The sequence below is a fragment of the Indicator indicator genome, chromosome 18 (genome assembly GCF_027791375.1).
Source record: "Indicator indicator isolate 239-I01 chromosome 18, UM_Iind_1.1, whole genome shotgun sequence".
Classification (NCBI taxonomy): domain Eukaryota; kingdom Metazoa; phylum Chordata; class Aves; order Piciformes; family Indicatoridae; genus Indicator; species Indicator indicator.
In genome coordinates this window covers 1,607,170-1,631,528 of record NC_072027.1, presented here as the reverse complement: position 1 = coordinate 1,631,528, position 24,359 = coordinate 1,607,170, and the positions used below count along the sequence as shown (strand labels likewise).

At 40.4% G+C, this 24,359-nt stretch overlaps 1 protein-coding gene across 1 annotated transcript in view; it reads right to left on the bottom strand.

The window, feature by feature from the left end:
- SPOCK1 (SPARC (osteonectin), cwcv and kazal like domains proteoglycan 1) overlaps positions 1-24,359 on the bottom strand; it is a 313,109-nt gene that overhangs the window by 185,927 nt on the left and 102,823 nt on the right. The window contains exon 3 of the mRNA XM_054389068.1: positions 22,671-22,716. Coding sequence (XP_054245043.1) covers positions 22,671-22,716 — 46 coding nt within the window. The remainder of the gene's footprint in view (positions 1-22,670; positions 22,717-24,359) is intronic.

The window sequence follows — 24,359 nt, the reverse complement described above, 5'->3', positions numbered from 1 at the left end:
GGCAACTGAGGGAAGATATGTAAATTGTTTTAGCACTTGAACATGTCACAGTATGATTTGTATGGTCACACACACATAGGATTTGAACCTGAGACCACTGAAATCAATGGGAATCTCTTTTATTTCCAGGCTTTTCTGATTAGACTCAGGGTAGCTCATTTAATGCAAGCTATGAAACCATTTACAAGGTTAATTTATACCTTTTTTTACCCCAAAGTGCAGTGCATAATGCTATAAAAGGGAATGTGTTCATAATAACCAGGCCAATTTATTACAGAGACTCAGAATCTTTCTGCAGAGGTAATATCAATTCCAGTGATACTCTTCATACCCCAAATGTGGGGATATTTAAGCTACTGGCAATGCTTCTAAAATTGAAATGAACTTTTAAAGTGCATCTACTGTAACATTTATTTTCTGCTATCAATATAGGATGCTGTGAAGTATTTTGCTAGATAGGGCTAATAACAGGCAGCTGAACTAGAAGTGACTTTGCAGCATATAGGTGATAGAATGTACCTTCCTGTGTGCACATTATCTGATTGCAGGTCAGTCTGTCAGGCAGCTTTTGACGGGGAAAGAAACAGAGGCTGTTCTGCAATGCTTCTCAAAACAAAATATTTAGGTTGGTCCACAGGTGGAGGAGTGATAACAGAAAAATGCAAGCTAGAATTAAAACTGTGCTCAGAAAGAAGGGAAAGCAGCAGTGCTGAGGATTTCTCCAGACAACCCTATCAGTTGCTGCACACATTTCTGGTCAATTATACCACCCTTGCTTCAGACTTCATAAAATTCTACTATATAATGCTTCTTTACAGAGATTGATGGGCATGCTTCATGCTAATTCCTTCTTGAGTTAGCAAGCCTTTATTTGCCATGTCAGGGCAAAAATGATGGCAGGCAGCCTAGCAGAAATGCCAGCACATGCTTTAAAATGTCATTAAGTTGCAGACCAAATTAAAGTATTGACCAAATGAAACTGTTTACCACAGGTACCATCTACACCTTGCTGCTGGTTAAAGGCCAAGGTGACACCTCCTGGGTGCCAAAGTGCATTTTACATAACTGACACTCAGTTTTCACAGCAGAGCCCATATGGTAATGTGCCTGTGTGAGGAGCACTGATGTGTTTTCCCCATGCACTGAACTAGAAAGAACTGGGAAATGCAAAGAAAAGCATGAAATATTCCTGTAAATGCGATTCACTTCAGTGTATTTGCATTTTACTTGATCTACCATGCTATCCTGATTTGGAAGTCTGCTGACATGGAGGAGCTCTCTACAGCTGGAAGGAGTGGCCACAGAGAATATTCTGGTCCTTGCTGGTACAGACAATGCAGGATGCAGTGCTACAGCTGCCTACCACAGCAGAACCACAGGCTGCTACTATCTGCAATAAGAAACTACCCTTTGCCTAGAGCTCTGGCCACAGCAGCTCTCCCCCAGGCAGCACAGACACCGGGGCAGTGCAGAAAGGACACACTCTCAGAGTTCTTTTATATACCAAGCTGTGTGACTTGCATTTCTGGTTCTATGCCTGTTGCAGCTATCAACCTCAGAGAGCTGATTTTCCTTACACAAAATATCTCTCTACTTGTTAAGAAGTTTTCAAAGGCTCAGTTTCTGATTAGGGAAGGAAGAACTAAAAAAAAAAAAGAAAAAAAGAGGGGAAAAAAAGCCTGACAAAGCCCCCTTGACATCTTTTTGTCACTTTGCCAGGAGCTAGTGCTTTGCTCCTAATGGCCTTGATTTAGGTTGAGGCATTATCAGCAGGAAAGATGCTCAGATCCCAGCAGTGAGAAGCAGGCTCCTGGGTTTTGACCAGTTTGATAGTCACCTTGCCAAGCAGAACAAACATGGCCTTGGATCAGCATCGTGATCCCATGGATCCCTGAAGCTGCTACATCTGCTCCTTTCCTATGGAATATTGGGCAGGCTCAGTGCCTCAGGAGGCTCAATCCTCAAACATCTAGCCCCAAACACCAACAAGAAAACCAGTCAGCCAGCAAAAGATATGCTGAAATGAACACAGGGATCTGAGGAGGTTTGGATTTTGTTACATTGGTCTGTTTTGAAAGAAGGGATTTTTGCTAATTGGTATGATTCAGTTAAATGAGGAGGTATTTTGACATTAAAAATAAGACTGACTGTTTGGATAATGGAATGGGGAGGAGGTTTATAAAGCTCAGAAATGAGGGAAGGAGCTGTCATGCTCTGGAGGTTACAGTCAAAAATGATCTTGGGGAATGGGACAAACGAATAAGGCCACAATCAGTATACACAAATACAAACCAGCATCATTACAAAGCAGAAATGCAAGGAATAAACACACAATGGGGCTTGACTAGGTAGAAGCAATACAAAACAGGATCCCAGAGTGCCAATGAATTGCAGGCTGAATAGGAATCAAAATTGTCAAGCTGTGGCAGAAAAAAAGTAAAATTATTACTAGCAGGAAAGTCTTAACTAAAACATGGGAGATAATTATTCTGCTCCATTAAACATTGTTGATGCTCTCAGTTGGAATATGGCTCTGTCTGGGTAAAAGTATAAACAAGATATACAGATAAGAGGGTAAGATGAGGATAAGAGTTCAGGGGGGAACAGTAAAATTGATAAGATTTTGAATATGACTTGTAAAGAAATGAAAGCAGGAAACAGATTGAACTAGTTGAGAAAGGAAAGACTCAACAAGGGAGCCATGATGTGTCTTGAAATGAGCAAATGCTTGTCATAAAGAAAGCAGTAACTGTGGAAGATTGTTCTCCATATCCATGATGACAGAACACAGAGCAACAGACACATTATACAGCACAGGGGTTTTGGGGAAGTACTGGGGGAATCTTTATGAGGAGGAATCAGGCTGCCTTCTTCAGAAGTTTATGGCTAGCCTGGGCACACAACTGTTAAAGCTAGATGACCTCTTTGAGACCTCTGCTGAGGTTAGGGCTGGCAGAAGGAAGGGAGGAGAAGCAGAAATCACTCCTTGCTCCCTTCCTGGCCCTGGAAGATCACAGGTACTGCTACTGCTTTGCTCTTTGGGAGAGTCTCCCAGCATGCTAGGAAAGAATATGAAAAGCAGGGGGCCAGGGTAAAGGCTTTGTTTCTACTCAGTTGGTTGCATGTAGAAGTTTTTGTAACTGGAGAGAAATAATGAACTTCTGGGAACCTAAATCCCTAAGAGATAACAGGGTTCCAGATCCCCAGTATAAAAACCCAATGAGGAATGTGCTGATAATCCTGAAGGAATAAGATTCTATCCTGGTTGAATATGAACATGACACCCCCACATCTGCATCTTCCTGGTCCTCTTGGGCTATTTTAACATCTGCAAGAGAGGCTCTGAGGAATGTGTGAGGGCTCTTTATGTGTATTACATGCAGTCCATGTAATGATAGCCAGAACAGAAAGAATTTTTCTGTGATTGATTTTTAGCTGCAAAACCTGCTCAAATCTTTCTAGCCATACCTTCTCTAATGATCTGTTGGTTTTGGTTTGGTTTAGGGTTTTTTGGTTTGGTTGGTTGCCTTTTTTTTTTTATTGGTTATAATCCCATTAAAAACACTAAGACACCCTAATGTGATAAATTAATGAGGATGTGGCCAATGTCACTAGATCCATCAACAGAAAAGGGTGCACTTATCAAATCTAGTGGTAACTTATTGAAGACACACATTCTTCAGTTTAGACAATGTTTGCTGTGACAGTTAGAGAATCATTTCAGTTGGAAAAGATCTTTAAGATCATCAAGCCCAAGGCTGACTTGGTGTAGATGAAGAAAGAAAAGTTTGAGAGAAACTGTAAGTGCTCTCCTGTGCAACAGAAAGAAAAATGTTAAAATAACACCTTCTTTTGGCCACTTTTCCATTTCTCTATGAGCAAATAATGCAGATTGGAAAAAAATGATCATTCCCATCAGGAGGTTCTGAAAAGATAAAACAGATTAAACTGCTCTTGTCTTTGTGTCTGAATACAGAAGCACAAGAAAGTAATTTCAGTTCAGAGAAGCTGAAGGTAAACAACAGCAATCTTCAGTTTCATTTTCATTCTGGCAGGTCTCCTCACTTGCCCTTAATTGCTTTTCTCGTTACCTAGTTGAGCATAACTGTGTGAGATCAAATTTAAACAAACTTGCTTGGCTTTCTCAGCTCCTGCAGGACTAACCTTATTTTGTAGCCCTGGAACATGTAGTTCTGACTTCTGGGAGTGAAAGACCACATTTTTAGTGTGTTGTTTGTTTGTGTGTGTGTTTTTCATTTAGTATTGCTATTCTCTGACTGGATACAGACATGCACTGATTGGCATCAAGCCTTTAATTTATGACACCCAGCTGCCCTGCAGCCATGGAAGCCTCTTCCTGCTCCCTAGTCTCATCTTTCCCATTCTCTCTGATGACTTTAAACATCAGAAAAAACTCCAGTTGTATGCACACAACATGGGGGCTGGTCTGATCTGTCTGATCACATCCCAGGTTCCCAAAAGCAAAACTGGAAACCAAAACTTTATTTCATGATTCTAAATCTAACTTTTTGTGGACTTAGGGAACAGAATCATAGATGGCTGTGATGGCAAGAATTAACTATTAGAGCATCTCATGGCCCATGTACTGTTATGAGAATGTCCAGGAACAGAGATTTATATAATTTTCTACCATTTTCCATGGCCATTTTCCACCTTCCATGGAACAAAGGTGCACAATTCAGCAGCCCTCCCTAAAAATCTAAATGCAGTTTCCAGTCTGAATTAATTTGGGTTAACTTCTGGCAGTTGTTTTTATAATCTTCTTCTTCAGAAGCTTCTTAACATGGATATGTATCACACAATCCATCACTCTCCAGTTGACTTTTTAATGAACTAAATATATCAAATGGTTTAAGTAAAAGGTGGCTACAATGGTACTTTCCCTAATAGATGCTAGCACAAAGATGATGATCACAAGGGACAGATTCCTGTTATATGGAGATTCCAAACATGAAGCATGTTTACTCCTCTCCAATAGGCAGGATCCTCAGTTACAGACCAGTTTTGCTAACTATCCAGTATGGCCAGACTGGATAGGGACAGAAAGGTTTGGCACAGAAGATAAAAAGAGGAAAACACAACATATTCAGCTATTTGCTCACCCCTTGCACATGGAAGACCACCCTCAAGACAATCACTGACCTAACCTGATAGGTTTTTCCCATCAAACTTTGTGCATTTCTGACATGATGCCAGGAAAAGGGAAACTGGGCCCACTTGATCTAGTTTATAGACAGCTTTCTGTGCCAGGAATGTCTAACCAGTGTGCAATTGTACCTTTGTGCAAAGCATTATGAGGAAATTCTATGGAAGAGAGGGGATGCACAGCACAGAGGGGCACTGCTTGCACAGCCTGTCTTCTCCTGAAGTGTCAGCAGCTGAGCTGGGCTCTTTGACAAGAATGGCTTGGCATGGAAATTTCAGTCACACTACTGCTGCAAAGAGTTGCGTTTAAGCAACAGAGCTACTCTCTGTCATATCAATGATGCACTTGTTGGTAACTCAAAAAACAGTCAGCCCTCCACATAGTGAAGAATTCTTGCCTTCTTTTATTTAATTTGATCCTGGAGACCATGCTATCTCTAACTGCACGAATCAAAGCACATAAGCTGTGCATCTAGTGATTCAGGGAGAGAGATGTGCACACTGAGCACACATAAATCATACAGCAGTGATATCCTGAAGGCAAAAGGAATGATTTTGGGCATGCACAATACTTTAGAGTTCAAAATGTAATTGAAAGGTGCTAAACCCTTCCTGGTTTAGCATCCTCACACCTTTTATTCTTTTCCCTCATTATCTCCATGTACTGTAACATCCAAAAGGAATTCTTCTCTAATAAAATGCCATAATTTAATGCACTGATGGTATTGCTGATTCAATTTTCTGCTTGTATAAATATCTTCTAAATCCATATTATAGTAGAAATATCACTGGCCCTGGGTGTAAAGATCTGTACTAATCATCTATGTAGCCAGAATTAATGGTCCAGTAATAACTGTCGTCTGATAAACTGATCAATCACACCTCTTCTGCACTGTCACAGCATAATGTAAGCATCCACTAGGAAAAAAAAAACACAAAAAAATAGAAAATAAAAGAGCTGTTGGTTCTGAGCATGGATTAAAGGATTACTTAACCAGATGAAAGCAATGAGGGTGAAATTATTTCAAACAAATGGAAACACCATTTGTTTCAAACTGCAAACTGGAAGGGCACAGGGAGTACAAATACTGGGTTGCATTATTTATGGAAGATATAATCCTAGGAAAAATTCAGTGAAGTGTCCTGCACTGAAGGTCTTTATAAGAACACAATGAGTGTCAGGAATGATGCAGACATGGTTGATGTTGTCTTGGAGGAAGGGGTGGACCAGTTAACTCCTTGAGAGTCTCTTGAGATAGCATCAGCCCATGTTACTTCCAGAGCTTTGCAAGTTTAGTGGCTTGGGGAAGTGATGAAATAATTATTTAGGTGAAAAGACTCCAACAGGATGATCTAGCCACTAAAATAAGACTTTGCTGGATTTATAGTTTGTTCCCTGTCATTTTCATCTCTAGCAGATGAGGTGTGAAATTGCTTCAGTAGAAGGACGCAGCACATAACAGCACCAGACAGCACTCAGAAGAACAAAACTAAGACTGTCAAACTTCAGGATCATGCTGAGCTCATCACTACCTCCAGATCTGAAGTTTCATCATTTACATTACACCTGATGGAAACTGTAAAAATCAGAGATCTGGTCACATGCTTAGCTTTTAATAGCTGGAGTAATGATTTTTTGTCCATATGGATAGAAAAATGCAGATGATACAAATGCCCTGTGGGCAGGATTATATCAGAATGATTGAAAAAGAGAAAGACCCAATGAGTGTGGATTTTTCCACCCAAGCAATGCAAGTCTAAGTGAATTTTAATCACTGTAACTTCACCAAGAAGCCTACACAGAACTGAGGGCAGAATTTGACACTGAAGTAATTCTGCCTTTGTGTTCTACCTCTGAGTAATCCCTTTTAAATCTATTTGTCATACTCATCTTAAGCTTTAGAAGCTTAAAGGAATTTTTAGTACTTCCAACACTCTCCCCAAAGAGAAAAAAAAAAAAAAAGGATGCAAAGGAATTAATGAATTAAGACTTAATGCCCATCTTTAATTGCCAAGACAGGGCAATTACATTATAATTCATTACAATCAAATCCATTCACCACACATATCCACACCCTAGGCTCTATAAGATTCAGACACATCATGTGAATTCACTCAATGGAAAAAGAAACCCAAGTCCTAATTTTTATTAAAATACTGGTTAATTCACATCCACCATAATTGAAATACAAGACAAAACATTGTTATTAGCTCCCTGCTAGAGACCATACAATGATTTTAATGAACTTTTTTATTTAGTCAGCATGCTGAAAATTAATTTCTCAAACTAAGAGTTCTTATCATTGAGGAAATTGCCTTCATACAAGAATGGCCAATTATAATTACTCAGTGCCTTCAAAAAAAAAAGCATGCTTGTGATGATTTCAGACTTCAATTTTTATTAATTTCCTTCTGAAACACCTTACTGTGCCAATAAATGGGACAAACACATGGAGGGAGATACCAAAATAGAATTTCATGTAGATATACGCCAAAATAGATATACTAAAAATATTCCTTTAAAAAAAACCCTTTGCTCCAGACATACCTTCAAATCTTCCCTTTTTGGCCCCTCCACCACATCAAAAGAAATCTTTCCATCTTGTTTGAAGGTTGTGGAGCACTGGAACAGGCTGTCCAGAGAGAGGGTGGAGCCTCCTTCTCTAGAGTCATTCCAAACCCACCTGGATGCTGTCCTGTGCAGCCTGCTCCAGGTGAACCTGCTCTGGCAGGGGTGTTGGACTACATGATCTCCAGAGATCCTTTCCAAGCCCTATCATTCTGTGACTCTCTCACAGAATACTAACTAGAAGTGAGATAAAAACTTCCTATCTTAAGGTCTGGAGAGCCTGGATTCATTATTTTAATTCAAACCAATAATTTTTAATTTAAAAGCTGCCTAGAGAACACAGAACTCCAGTTCTCTCAGAAAAGCAAGCAAAAGACCCTTTCCTCTTTGCTGCTGACAAAACAGAGAGCATACTAATGGACAGGTACAAATCAGCTATGCCAAAGGACTGCCACACAGAAAATCCATTATTAAACTGACTGATTCTTTTTCAAAGTGTTAAGCATCATCTGCTGCATACTTCATTTTCACATCTCTCCACTCTCTTTCTTCCTCACCTCTTCCCAGTTCAAAGGAAAACAGTAAAAGTGACACTATCATAAATTCCCAGCTCCTGCAGCCTTCAACCCAACAGACTTTCCCCCTCCCCCCACTGACTGTCTGGTGTTTTGCCACATTCTTAGCTGGGTAGTCTTCAAATACTGTGGGGCCTTCACAAAGATGATACAAATGCTTAGAGGAGTGTGATCCAGCAGAGTCCTGCTGATAAGGGACACCTGTCATGGTTATTTAATGTCACACATTTCCTTCCAGTTGTTTCATTTGAAAGCCTGGCAGAATCTATTGTTCTTTCACATTTCAGAAAACACGGATAAAGCAATTTCCAGTGAATTCTGTCCAATGAGCATAGTGGTTGGTCTAAGCCTGTGACCTTCAGGTGACTGTTTCAGACAAGGTATGATCCATCTCTTGTCCAAACAGAATGAACCTTGAACAGCTTTTGTGCACAGGGAAACTGTGTAAACAATCCACAATCAGGAAGTGTAAAGATTTCAAAAGTGTCTTGAACAAGCCCATTCTGAGCACCAGCAATGGCACCAGAAAGGGTCAGTCACTAGGGAGATTTTGTCTATGCCATCCTGTAGCTAATAGAACCAAAGAATTTCTGGGGTGTCTCAGAAGGAAGAGACTGTGGAGGGAAACCAGGAGAAAGAGGAATGCAGGAAACTGAGAAGAACTGAGGACTCTGCAGTTGGTACCACTACACTCATTTACTCAGCTCTTCTAGACCACAACATCCCCCCTGCAGAACAGGGAGGTCATACACTCAGCTAAAACAATAACCTGTGCAACTTCTCTGCTGGACTGCACCACCTCTTCCACAAAACATGGAAGTAGTTAGAGATGCAAAATTCACTCAATTGGAGCTTCAAAAGCAGGACAATATCCTCATCAATTTAACAACTCTGGTACGTTTCACTTCTTCTGTGGGGGAACTTGAGATTACATCGTATAGAAGAGGTCCCCATATGCATTTCACCTGCCTGAATAGGATCTGTGCAATACCTGAATCCATCTAATTTTAGCCTTCTGAAAGTTAATTAGTCTTAGCCAGACCTCAAAGTGGCTTCCTCATCTAAAAGCTCTATTTCAGTGCCTGGCACAAAGACAAAATGGACAACTCCCCCAGGCAAGGCATCTGGCTTTCAGATAACTGTGCAGATGAGATGAGGCTAACCAACAATGTTCTGTTTAAAAGTGTAGCCTGTGAAAAGGAATTTATTTGTTGTATCATCGAAATACAACAGATACAGCTCTCGAGTGCATTCCTCCTTTTGGGCTTAAGCTCTCTGCTCCATCTAGATGGGTGGCCTCTCTCTCCTCTTTCATCTCAAACCTTTTTTTTTTTTTCCCCCAATTTGAAAAATGGATTACCTGACTGACTGATACAAACAGACCTATTTCCAAACCATATCAGCAGCTCCATCTGTCAAAAAGTTCATCTTCAATGCAATTTCAAAAGTGAAGCTATCAACGCTAGGTGTCTGCAACAGTTCCATACATCAAGCATGCTACACACAAATGCACCACATGCCACTAACAGGGAATACAACTTCCTATACAGAGTCAAGGGAGAGCAAAGTAATAGCAAGTGAAGGAAGATAAAATGTTTTGTAGAGAGCAGAACACCAGCTGATAGCAATTTCTCTTTCAAGCCACAGTATACTTAATTTATTTATGGGCACTGGTAAAACGTTATTGGCACAGTCCTGTGTAGGAAAATACACCACGAGTGCCACTTGATGAAAAAGCAGCTGGGAAGGAGAAACATAAAGAAAATGAAAAATGTTTGCCTAAATATCAAGTCACTTTTCTTGCAACAGAATAATGATAAAGCTGGGAACAAAGATAGGCAATTAGGAGTGAGAACAACTCAGTACAGCCTATACCCAGCACATAGCAGTGGCATATTTAGGAGTTCTATTGGGGAAGTATCCAAAGATGAAAAGTAATTAACTCAGGATCTTTATGTTCTGAACTATCAAGAGCAATATATTTATTGTTTCTGATGCTGGGACTTATCATCCACATTAAGGTCCTGATGATGTTTTGCAAATAGATTTGTGCTTTTCATGGCTTTACTTGAGTGTGGGTTTTCATGGTTTTATTTGGGTATTTCAAATGCTTTGACCTATGTAGAAGCTGGCAGCACAAGTGGGAATTCAGACAGACAAGATGTTATCTTACCGTGCCAGCAAGGAAATGAAAAAGAAAGAAAGAGAACCAAAACGATACAAAGCAAGGTGTGATTGCTAAAGAGTTTTCAGGCTCTACCATGAATGTCAAATTTTAGCTGCTACAGATGCCAAAGTACAATTGGAAGGGTCAGAAGCACCAGGCTTCTCTTTGATTCAGAGTCCATGCAGAAGGACCACTCTCAGCATTGCATTTTTAGGTCAGCAACCTCCAAATCTCCCAAGATCTAAGCAAATCTTCACATAATTATGAACAGTTCTTTAAACACTCAGGGCTACTGAGGTAACTTGAGTTTATCTGAGTAAGAAGGTGTGGAAGACAGTTAACAAAGACATCATGGAGTATAGGTAAGAGCATTTAGCTTTTGGTTGCAGAAATGGCAGGCAGCTGGATATTCACTGGGGCTATTCACTGCAGCCCCAGGGGTGCTGAGGAGCTGAAATTTACAAAGAGCACTGCTACTTCAGAAACTATGTTCAAAACCAGCATGCCTCTCTAAGGGCATACTGCAAACAATCACCAGGTGAGACTCCTGTACCACTCCTGTCAGGCAAACGGTAGAAAAATCAGGAGGGAGGGAGAGAAACAAAAGCATTGACCTCCAGGAGAATGGCCAATTTGCAGCTCTGCCATTAGAGGAAAGGATGCAAGGTGGTGATGCCTGATAAAATCAAAGATGGAAATGTTGCTTACAGAAGTCGTACAAAATTATTGCAGCATACTCTCCTCTGAGCTAGCTAAATATAACTTGGTTTTTGAGGAGAAATGGATCCTATGGGCTAGAGTGAATTGACGCTAACATACAAACCATTAGAGCTAGAGTTCAGAACAGAATTAACAAATTATGGCTATTCTTTTTGAGCTAATTCTGAGTCCTTGGGTAGCTTTATAGTCTGCTGAGAAAGCAGCAGACACATTTTTTCCTAAGTTGTCTGTATTTAACAGTATGGAAAGCAGAGTTTCTATCACAGTTTTGCAGACTTCTTCAGCCAGTTAGTGACATTTCATTGCTTGATTTAAATATGAAAGGTCATTACAAAGGTCCCCACTGAACACAGAAAGAGACTTAGATGATGCAACCTTCACAGCAAAGATAAGATATATTTGCTCTTAGAGGCTACTACATGCATGTTTGGTTGGGTTTTCTTTGGGATTTTGGTGGGTTTTGGTGGGGTTTTTTGTCTGTTTGGGGTTTTTTAACCTCCAGCAATTAAAAGAAAGGAGAAACTCCATGAACACACTTGAGATATCACATTAAAATAATTACAATAATGCTTCCTCACATTGCATTAAGGATTGCTGCAATGTGCAATGATCCCTAGGATTGCTTATCTGTGCATCCATTTATCACAGGAGCCTGTTTGTGTGTTGTTAAGGATGAGATGGGAAGTGAAGGGCTTAAGTGATTCAATTGCTGAGCTTACAAATTAAAGCTATCCCAGAAACAAAACCTACTTGTACTACAGATTTGATTATATTGTCTTGCCTTGTAGTTAAAGTGAACATGACAGTTCCAGATTTTGGGGCAGCACTTTATTTGTATGCATCCCTCTTGGCTGGCTCAAGAGGCACTCCAAGGATGCACACATACAAGCCACTGATGCTGCTCACTGATCTCCCTTAGGTGAAACAGATCAAATGCTCAGAGGTTTCAGGAAGGAAAATACTGGACATCAATTCAGGTCTTCAGATTTAGTTTTCCTGTCCCTACACTTTAAAGACAATGTACATATGGTCAACAAGACATTCAAATAAAGCTGTTGATAACTCAGAGCCATGTGTGAGTGCCAAGGTTCATTGATACACTGCAGCCAGAGGACACAGAGAGGAAAGCCAGAACATGACTGAATGGCTAAACAAGGCTCACCACACTGATACTCATTTTCAACATCTTACTATTAGAGAACCTTTTAGAGCAGAACACCACCAGAACAGACAGGAAAACATTTTTTATTCATCTTGCTGTGTGCTGCTTAACACCATTGTGGAGCTTAAAGTAACTTTCCAGATGACCAAGGACTGCAAAGCTGGAATACAAGCAATCAGATTAGAGCAGAAATAATATTATTTTATGCAAATCTGTTTAATCTGAAGTAATGAGAACAGGAAGAAAGGTAGCTGTGATTCAATTAATGTTTTGATGACCTGGACACCTGGTTTATAGCAAAAGAAGATTTAATTCCTACATACACATGGGTTGTCATGTTTCAGCTGATGAATTGCAAGAGAATGCTTAACTGATTTTCACCCAAATCTTCAACTTTTGGTTTAGATCATGACTTTACTCCTGCCTGGACCAAAAACCTCCCTACACCAGCACGCATATGGAGTCCCCCTGACTCTGTATTACAAATGAGATAGAGGGAAGCAGTCAGAGAAAATGGGCTGCCTTTTGCCAGTCCCTGTTTCCATTCATGTAGGTTTGCAAGCCCGTGACAACCATGCTCAGTGTCTCTCCTGAAGTTTATGCACACTACTCCCACCAAAGGAGAACCTGTATTTTTTCATGTGGTGCCAAAATGTCTATTAAGTATACAGATTCATTAATTTTCCTTCTTTGCTTTGACTGGAAATCTGTTCTAAGAAATACCTTCTTCAGCATTTCTTATGTGCTTGCAATGAAATTAGCTGGTTTCCATCAATCAAAATACAATCACAGAATCAGAGGGCTAGAATGGCACTTCTGGGAAGGATGCTGATTCCTTTCCCTTCCCCACAGCTCCATCAGCTATCAATGTGTGATGATCTGCAAGACATTTGTCTAGCCTGCTTCAGAAATACTTTCAAAGATAGAGTGTCCACAACCTCTTTAAAATATCTCTCCCCATGCTTAGGTATTGCTGTCATTACAAAAGTCAAAATTAATCTTCCTTGCTGTATGCACAATGGACAGCAAACAACTCCTCCACTTTGCAGTTAACTTTCTGTATCTGAAAACAGGATTTGAGGGTTGCTTTGGCGTTTTAGTTGTTTTTTTCTCTCCACACTCTCCTTCAATCTTTCTTTGCAGAGCATATTTTCTGCAGCTCTGAGCATAGCTGTTACTTTTACCTGGGCACTTTCCAGCTGATTCATACTACTCTAGAAGCCTGGTACTCAAATCTGGACAAGGTATTCCAGCCAAAGGTCTTACTGGCACTGACTAAGAGCTGAAGGATTACTCACGGTTACCCATGCCAGTGAACATTTGCCTTTTCTGCAACAGAATGGCGTTGTTGACTCATGTTCTATTTGTAATCCCCTGTAATCCCCCACCCTTTTTCTCCCAGTTGATCACTGCCTAATTGTTTTGCATCCTGTTTTGTGAGGATGACTATTCTTACCAAGGCAAAGAACTTTGCAACTGCCCAGAATAAACTTTAGCCTTTGTTTTCAGACCATTTCTTACATCTCTTAATGTGACTGTGGATTTCATTGCCATGCTACATTTCCTAAGCACACTCATTTCAGCACCTACAATTTCATGAAAATGGTGAATACTGGACCCAAAACAGATCACAGAGGAGCCCTACTCAACTTATCCCTCCAGCCTGACACTGAACTTTCAGCAGTTACTATCACAATGCCTTTTTCCAACTCATTTTCTAGTTACCTCATAATTATTTCTTTTAGACACTAGTTCTTTAACTTCCTTATAAGACAACACTGTAAGACTGTGTCAGAAGCCTTATTAAAGTCAAGCTAGGAGACAACAGCGAAGCTCATTGCTGAGTCACTAGGCCTGTAAATGTCACAGAAGAAAATTAGTTAAGTTTGACATCCACACCAGTTTTATTCTTCCCCTTATCTTCCTGATGCTAATTAATATTTGCTTTATTATTTATTCTATTACTCTTTCCCCCAGGATTTCAGGTTCAACTCCCAGGATATAATTTCATATTTTCTTCCTTTCAAAAACATTGATGCTGGTCCTTTCCCAGTCTTCTACAATTTCACACATTTTCAAGGGTAATTCCTAGCATCTTTAAAATAATTTCAGACAAATCTCTTGAAGCTTTAATCAGTTCCAGCTGATGTGCAAACACCTAATTTACTCAACTCTGTTCTTTCTGTACTCCAGAATCTTACACTACACTGCTGACCTTTGAAGTGAAAGCCAAAGCAAAGACAGGTAACACTGCTTTGGCTTTCTCAGCAACGCCTTTATGTGTCCCTTCTCCACTGAGCAGTGAGCCATCATTCTGCTTGGTTTTTCCCTTCCTTCTTGTAAAAAGACCTTCCCTTCCTACACTTGTAAAAAAACCTATTCCTGCATCCTTGCCCAAATATCCCATTTCATACTTGGCTTTCTGAGTTTGGGCTTTCAGACTGGAGTCTCTCTTACAGCACAAAAGGAAGAAGCTTTGCAGGCATTTATTTTCCAAACACACATGACTTTGGAAGGTTCAGGTAGGTTTCCAAAAAAGAACTGAAGTGAACTTCAGCAAAGGAATGAGACTCCTGCTCACTAAGTGATGTCAATGAGAGCAGGGCTGGGCCCTGTGATCCTCCCCCCAAAATGTATTTTACTTCAGTGGGAGCTGGATGAACACGGGGAGGCAGGAATATGCCTTTAAAAATCACATCTGCTTTACAGTTAATGAAGTAAGACATATTAAAAGAAAAGTAGCACCATTATTGACAGAACTAACAAGTGCTCCCCTAATCAAATTCTAGACAAGCAACCTATCGATCATTGTCTCTGCTCAAAGCACATCAGTCAGCACACAATCACAGGCAGCCACCCCACCTCTGTCACTTCTGATGCCATATTTAACGACTAAATTGCTTGCTTACAAGCTTATAAGGAACTCAGTTATTATGCCCCTTGCCCAAGAAGAGAACCACAGGCAGCTGCTTGGAGGATACAAGCAGCTGTATGTGCTTGCAACGCATGGGATGGAAGACAACTCCAGGAGCTGCATCTCAGTTATTGTTGCCTGTTGATTCAGTTAGCACGTTTTAAGATTGCACTGATTTAGTGAAGATTTGCAAACATAATTCATGTGCAGTGGTTCCATGAATAAGCCTCTAAAAGTAATTCAACCACAGTCAAAAAATAAATTGCAAAATAAGTTATTCAATTGAAATCTGCCATCTGAGGCACAGTAATAGAAAACATTTATTATAAAACTAACATATATTTGTGGCTAGAGATGTGTACAGTATTAAACAACTCTCTGAAAGGAATTTATGCAGGCTTTTCTGAAAGAACATCTTAACTGGGCTAACAGAAAATTACATGTTCAAAAATAATTGCAGGTTCTATGATTTTCATCCTGCATCACAGGCTTCCCATTATCTTCTTTTTTGTTTTGGAAGGCTGATGGATTTTAGGCAAACTTTATTCTCCACAGATGCAGGAGCCTATTTGTGGATTAGTTAGAGACTGGAAGACACAGGTACAATTCAGTGCAGGAGGGGAGAAAGTACAAATACCAATAGTTCTCATCAGGAGCTTCTTTTCATTACAAGTCCAGCAGCTTGCAATACTTGGGATGCAATCACCAATGATAGGTAAACCAGTACACCATGTTTCTAGCCAGTCCCTTTGCCTCACTGCAGGAGGCAGGGACAAGATAGGACATTCAGAGCAGCTCAGGCCACTGCAATCATCTGAGTGGCATAGCCAAAATTAGAAAGGGTGAGACTTGCACCTACTTGAACAGACAGTTCCACAGTTTAGGTTTTAGGCATAAACCTGGGAAAAATCTCAGCACTGCAACAGAATCAAGATTTTTCTCCCTCTTACTGTGTCCTTCTACAGCCTTGTGGCCAGTAAGAATGGCAGCTCAATGGTTTGAACATTTCTGGATTCAGAGCTTATGTATCTGCAATACAAAGTGCATCCCATTCCTTCCACAGCTCCCCTGTTCTGGGTAATGATGCCTTAAAAAAAGACATATGGCAAGACAAATGGTGACCATTCCAGACTGTTTTCAGCAACTTTAAACTTAATAAAACATGCTATTAGTTGTGCATCTGATCAGACAATCGATAACATCTATTTGTCTGTAGAAGAATACTCTAAAGCCATTGAAAAGTAGCTTTTGGTAGAAATTCTTACATTTAAAAAAAAATCAACAGAAAGCCTTAATGAGTTATTTTCCTGGCAAGTCTGAATAGGTGCAGAATATCAGACATATTTAATTACCATATCAGTATCTGCCTTGAGAATATTATGCTAAACTTTTCCCCTAGCTGCCTCTTTTCTTTCCCCAACGGAGATGGAGAAGACCAGGAAAGTATGTCAAGTTAGCTGTCAAACTCCTTAAGAACTCTCAAATGACCTTGTCAGAAAACCCCCCAACTCTTTGATTTGTATTTTAAAATCCTGCCTAACCTGCCCCTTCCACTGCTGTGCAGCTCTGACAGGCCTGAGCTCAGTATTAATGCCCAGCCATCATGTGCAGGCTCTACGCTCCCCTGCCTGCCGCAGTCCGAATGCCTTGTTAGTTCGGCTCACTCGGAAAGATGCTGCTCTTTGTATTGCTTTCTCCTGGCTTCAAGATGAATAAAAAGCTGGGCTGGTAGCTAGGCTAAAAATAACTTCTGATCACTCAAGTCCCCTCTGAGACAGAGCTGAAGCATTCAGGCTGACTTGCCTCCAAAAGGCATGCTATGCAAAGATACCTCGTGTGAGTCCCGACGGGCGCCGAGGCACAAGCCCTGTTTGCCTTTCAACAAAACAAGGTATTGCTTTTCTTCAGATATCCATGCAGAGATTCCTCTACATGCTGCAAGCAGAAAGCTGTCAGCTTGATTACACTGCTTTTGTTTGAAAATGTATAATTAAATAATTCAATCTGCTGAAAAAAACTACCTCTGTTTTTGTTGGTTTTTTGTTTGGGTTTTGTTTGTTTGTTTGTTTGTTTGTTTTTTCTTGGAAAAGAATAGAGTTGGTTGGACCCAGCACACTCTGCTTTAAAAGATGCAAATAAAATACAAGCCTGGAAGCAAAACTGCAGATATTCAAAAGCTCTGACTACTGTTGGTTTTAAAATCTGTGAAACATGCTGAATCCTCCAGCTGCCTTTGCAAGATCACCTCTGGCAGGTGCTAGCACCTTCGGTTACTGCCCTCCTACCTCTTTCATTATGATTCTACAGCCTGGCTTCCATATAAAGACTTCACAACTAGAGTATTCAAACATGATCTTAGAATTAGAATTGAGAAAGAGATTTTAAACAGTAAAAACCTGTCAATCTGACCCAAAAAGTGGGTATTCACCCAAGTTAGCCTCAGCTTAATGATGCTAGCCTCAGCTTAATGATGCTAGCCTCAATTTCCCATACAACCCAGGGAGAGAGGCAGTTGTCTGCTTTTCTTCACCCACCCAGGAGTTTCTTTTCTTTAATCACTGTAGGAAGAACTTGGGTGTTGTGAGGTTAAAATTTGCCTTTGGGTTATCTCTGAAAATAACAACTGTGGTAAGAACACAGAGCTGCTACTGAGTTCACAAGAGCAAGCTAAGGCTCCTTACTGCAGGACCTGCACAGGTTCTATAAGAACCCCCAAAAATACAAAATAAAAGGTTTTCTATCTCCAAAATCATGCAAGAGCACAAGGGGGCATTTAAACACCCCAAAGCTGAAAGGAATGACATGGAGGAAAATATCAGGGCAGGGAGAATGAAGAATTTAAAACTAGAGACAGATTAAACAATTTTCTTGCAGCTTACATCACAGGAAAAAAATACAAATCTTCTGACTACTCTTTTTTTCTTTGCATGGAAAAACACAGAAATTAAACCTGAGGTGGAAAACACCTGGAAAAGAGAAAGACAATGTTCCTTCCTTCCCTTTGTCTTAGCACTTGCTCTATGGAACTCTATACTCATATACAGCAGATAGACATTTACACACACACGTAGCCATACACATATACAAACTGAGGGTTAGTCTGGTCAGCATCTAATTCATAATGCTGACAGCAGCAACAGCACATGATTTCTCTTCAGATTTGGAGTAACAGCATCACAGTGGCTAAAGGCTCACATGCTCCATGAAGATCTGATTAAACTGCTCCATGGAGATCTAACTGAACTGCTCCATGAAGATCTAACTGAACTGCTTCATGGAGATCTAACTGAACTGCTCCATGAAGATCTAACTGAACTGCTTCATGGAGATCTAACTGAACTGCTCCATGAAGATCTAACTGAACTGCTCCATGAAGATCTAACTGAACTGCTCCATGGAGATCTAACTGAACTGCTCCATGAAGATCTAACTGAACTGCTTCATGGAGATCTAACTGAACTGCTCCATGGAGATCTAACTGAACTGCTCCATGAAGATCTAACTGAACTGCTTCATGGAGATCTAACTGAACTGCTCCATGAAGATCTAACTGAACTGCTCCATGGAGATCTAACTGAACTGCTCCATGAAGATCTAACTGAACTGCTCCATGAAGATCTAACTGAACTGCTTCATGGAGATCTAACTGAACTGCTTCATGGAGATCTAACTGAACTGCTTCATGGAGATCTAACTGAACTGCTCCATGAAGATCTAACTGAACTGCTTCATGGAGATCTAACTGAACTGCTCCACGAAGATCTAACTGAACTGCTCCATGAAGATCTAACTGAACTGCTCCATGAAGATCTAACTGAACTGCTCCATGAAGATCTAACTGAACTGCTCCATGAAGATCTAACTGAACTGCTTCATGGAGATCTAACTGAACTGCTCTGTGCAGATCTAACTGAACTGCTCCATGAAGATCTAACTGAACTGCTCCATGAAGATCTAACTGAACTGCTCCATGAAGATCTAACTGAACTGCTCCATGAAGATCTAACTGAACTGCTCCATGAAGATCTAACTGAACTGCTTCATGGAGATCTAACTGAACTGCTCCATGAAGATCTAACTGAACTGCTTCATGGAGATCTAACTGAACTGCTCCATGAAGATCTAACTGAACTGCTCCATGGAGATCTAACTGAACTGCTCCATGAAGATCTAACTGAACTGCTCCATGAAGATCTAACTGAACTGCTCTGTGCAGATCTAACTGAACTAAGCAATAGTTTTCTAATATAATTCTTTTGGGTAAGAAACCTTTTGGGAAAGTCATGAGTGGCTATTTGAAGTTTGTATTCCAGGTGAATTTTACCATGGCCAAGAGTAGTAACCTCTTTGTCAAAAGGAATGCCTTATTGGCCAAATAAAATCCATTAGCAAGATCTGAATGGGACAGAAGCTGTGCACAGGTGTCTGTGCAAGGCAGAGTACCACTCTCAGGCAGCATCACCTGGCTTGCATCCTCCTCTCTGATGACAGACTATTCATAGTCTTGGGGGAGATTTTACACTGAAAGAGAAATGACCCTTTTCTCTGTAAAGAGACAAGGATCTTTAACAGATGTGTGACTGTTGCTTCAAGGTATCCACATGTGATTTTAGAGTCTCTGAAACGATTTGTGGTTTTGCCCTGAGTCAGACATCTCAGTAACACCACCAACAAGACAGTTTTAAAGCATGTCACATCAAAATCTTTTTTGCAGTATTGTGCCAGGATTTACCTTTTCTGTTTTTCCTCTTGGGAAGAAAAAGGGTCAGGAGGCCTCTGAAAATGGTAGGAGTGTTAAGTTCCATTTGAAGTCAGTAGGATTTGTAATCCTAAATCTCTCCAACACCTTTGAAAGTTACTGTGGATATATGCCTAGACAGAAACATCATCTCTCCCTTTCCTTTGACACTGAAGCTGCATTTCCATAAAGACAGAAATTCTCCACTCTTCAGCTCTAACATACATAAGCCCTCAATGGTGTTCCTGTGAGCTGCCTGCAGACAATACAAGGAACATGTTTGACAATGAAATACAGAAATAGATGTGAAGTGACTTTTCGTTAAAGCTCCTTCAGAGACTTCCAAGGGGTATTTTCTTCCTAAACACTTCCGTAACTTCGAAGATTCAATCTCAGATCGGCAAAGCTGCTCCCTTTTCTGACTCCTGCTTATAAAATAAATGACTGCCAAGCTCAAATGGAAAGCAAATAAACCACACATTGCGATTTCATCTCTTCCACTGCCCTGTCATTTATCTTGTCCCCATCATTTATTAGTTCTTGCCTCTCCTTCTCCTTCTTAACTGATGCATTCTTTCTTCTCATTTGTGCTGTGATTCACAAGTCTCATCCCATGCTGGTTGGGTTCCAAAGGCATAAAAAGGTTTGGTTTGGTGTTTTGCTTTTTTCCTGCAACAGGAGTTGTTTTTTTTAAGTAGTTATTTAAAAATAAGCATCTAAACTATTTGGAACCTCCTGCAATTAGGCACCATTGACATTATCCACTGGTTAAATCCCAGTGACACCAGAGCCAGGTCATGCTTGGAGAAGGCCATTTCCATTTTACTTTGTTGTTTCCTTCTGTGCATCACACTGCGACTGTTTCACCATGAACTCTACCTGGCTGCTCAATAATTTGCCCAAGCAATTTACTTGCAGGAATGAAAAATTGCAACAATTATATCTCCAGATAGCCACTTCACATGCTGAAGGAGGTGTCACACTCTATTTGAATGTCACTTAACTTTGACTACAGGATCCAGAAGAGAGGAGGACTGTGCAATGGATCTACATGACTGAAATAATTTGTATTGTAGTTATTGTGTGCATGATCATTCCTCTCTGAATGACTTCAGGACAACATCTTTTAAAATCCCTACAAATTTCAGAGCAGAAGTAGATTGAATCATACAGAATATAATTTAAATAAAAATCTAGGACACACATTCTACAGTTCAAGAGGCATGGTGTTGAACAATGAACCCAAGCTAGCCAAAGAAATCCAGGAGCCTGAAAATGCTTTAAGCAATGGAAGAAGTCTACTGTCCAGCTACGAGTTTGCTGCTGTAATACCCTCACCTCATATGTGTTCTCAAGCAGGATTATATCAGCTTCACTGAGTGTTATAAACAGGAAAAATGAGCAACTGTCAAAAGGCAAGCAGAGAAGCTAAACAACCTGGACCTTGCCTTGTGAGTGGTTACTGTCCACAAATCAAAGAGCTGATAATTGCTTTTACCAAATGAAATGAAGCTGTGCATACTGCAGCTTTTAGCATTTGTCCTGCAAATTTGTCTTGTTCTAGAATGCTTTAAGAAATAATGAAATACAAACCCCAAGTGGTTTCATATTACTCTTCTTGAGGGTGCTCTGGTATGGACTCTTACAGAATCTTAGTGTCAAAATGACAAATAGAAGAAAGAGCAAAGTTAAAGTACAATATTTGGATTTTAAGGACAAAATTCCAGCAAGCTATCAGCTTGTGCTGCTTCTGTACTTGTCTTTCAGAGGATGGACTCCTGAGATTTCCTTGCATGTAGCATTTCTCACTAACAAGACATTAAGCATCAAACACAACCCACCACACCTAGCAACAACAGGGCTGATGTTTCTAGTGATGCTCATCTATGGTATTCAGAGTGAATGTCTCTGCCATCCCCCCCTGAGAAACTTCTTGTTGGCTATGAACACCAAGCAGAGAATGCTTGATGTGGAGTTGCTATCTGAGCCCTCTTTTAACTTGCCAGGCTGAAGCTCTTTCTCCTGGCATGGCTATTGTTTCCAGTGCTATCCTGCACACCACAAGTAGAATATTTTTCATTGGTTTTTTTCCCCTATCCTTTGGGGGCTGGCCAGGAAATTGTCAAAATACTGCTGTAACTTAACTACTCACCGAGACAAAGTGCAACGCTTAGAGACTCTGTATCTGAATCAGTGTCCTATACCCAACAGCCTTTTCTCTGGAAAAACAGCCCTGAAACTCATACATTAGAACTAGCTTGAAAGAATTGGCCCCTTAAGTGTTAGGAAATGCAGCAGTGACATTTATGACATTCATTTAGCAAAGTTTTTAACGTGTGGGGAAATACACACGGCAAGAGCTGGTTGAAATTGCATGTCAGGCCAGGATTCATTGTTACAGAGAATCCTCCTATGCATATATATATCATCATTGGATATAAACTGGGATAGATGGGGAATTAAAAAACCTGGCTGAAAAACACTGGCTGAGTCAAACCTTTACACATAAACCACCTCAAGCTGTGACTAAATTGGGAAGGCGATGCAAGTATGAATATAACTCTTCACTAATGCATGGGACAGATGGAGGAAGAAAGGCATAAAGCAGATGAGGACAGCACAAAACAGAAGACAACCACAAAACGTGTACTAGCTTTACCTTGATCAAAAGGCTTGTTTGGATTCCAGTTTCTGAAATAATCATCCTAAATGGGGAGAAAAGGAAAAAAAAACACCTCAGGAAAAAAGGAACAAAGCTTCTCAGTACAATGTGACATAACAGAACTACAAATGAATGAACTCCTCTTTTGATCCCAATCAGATAAGATTATCAACAGATTGTGTCCTAAAGAGTAGTAAACGCACGTTAGAAATTAAAGCATAAAAACTTCCTTGGATATTCAGCACCTTGATTTTTTTCTTCTGAACTCTTTTTCAGAGTATGCCTGTTATTAAATATTGTCTCTATCACTCTTTATTATTTCCTATTAGCCCACAGCTTTTGATAACAAAGGTAAGAGCGTATTGCTTGGTGATGTAACACGATCCACACCATGCTGGTGTGGTGAAAGTCAGCAAAGGAAATCCAAAGTACTTTCATTCATTTGGACAAATGTAAATGACACCATTGTGAGGTACAGAAATAGAGCAACAGTATCATAAGGATTATACCCAAAGTACAGCAACATCCAGGAGCACCTGCAGTGAATACTTCTGTCACTGTTCCCACTAGGAAATTTGTTTTAATCTCCTTAAAGTTAATGTAACATATCAGATATTATCCTGCTGTGAGTCTTGTGGTTCTGTTTTACATCACTCAGGACTTTAAAATGGAGGAGGCTGGAACTTTCAGCATGCCACAGCATTCCTGGCCAAATGATTCTTCTGCTGCAAATGAGTCTCTCTGTAGAAATCATAGAAAACTCTTCTGTGTGTAGCATCAATTTGTATTCTATGTACTTAGCAAATGTTTACCTGAAGGCAAAGTTTCCCCTACTTCAGAGTGGGATCCAGCCCAACTGTTATATTTAGCTTCAGCATATTCTGTATATCTCACGTGTGTCCTCTTTGAGAGGATGTGATGCCAACAGAGCAGCCTATGTGAAGGGAGGAAGCATGGAAGTTTTCTGTAACACTGGGATATTTTTCCTGCACATGAATTTTGATTTGCTTTTTAATATATCCAGAGTTCTTTTTAATTTCTTCAGGGTGGCCACTGCAGAGATGTCTTTATCAAGCTGTTCAGAATGACACTTAGATTTCTTTTTCCTGCCAGAAGGGTAACTGAACACCCATCAGTGTGAATAAGACAGCCAAATTGTTTCTTCCGCAGGACTTTGTTTCCCATTTATCTCCAGCACACTGAATTCCACATGCCCTCATGCGATATATCAAGTCACCCTAACTTGGAATACTGGGGACACACGGAAGCCAGCATGTCTTACTTTTTGGGTTCAGAACAGCCCTTGGGGCTGTTACATGAAGAGTGGGGACTCTCCATGCCCTCACTTGTAGGCCAGTGGATGCACCTCATGGCAGCATGCTCTCCTCTGAACACCATGGCCAGCAGGAGAAGCAGAAAGTATGAACACTGTGTGAACCGTGGGCTGCTGTCTTGCTCTGAGGACAGGCAAGGATAGGCAAATTCTCCCTGTGATGAAGGAGGTTGGATGGGATTCTCATGACTGTCAGGAAGAAAGGTATTTTCTTCCTCCAGGTACAACATTTGCTCATTACCTGTACTGACTTCATGGACAGTGACAATCTTCCACAATAACAACAAAGATTATTAGTCAGAATTGACTTCAGATACATCAAAAGTATCTTTACTTTTCCTTCAGAAGTAAGG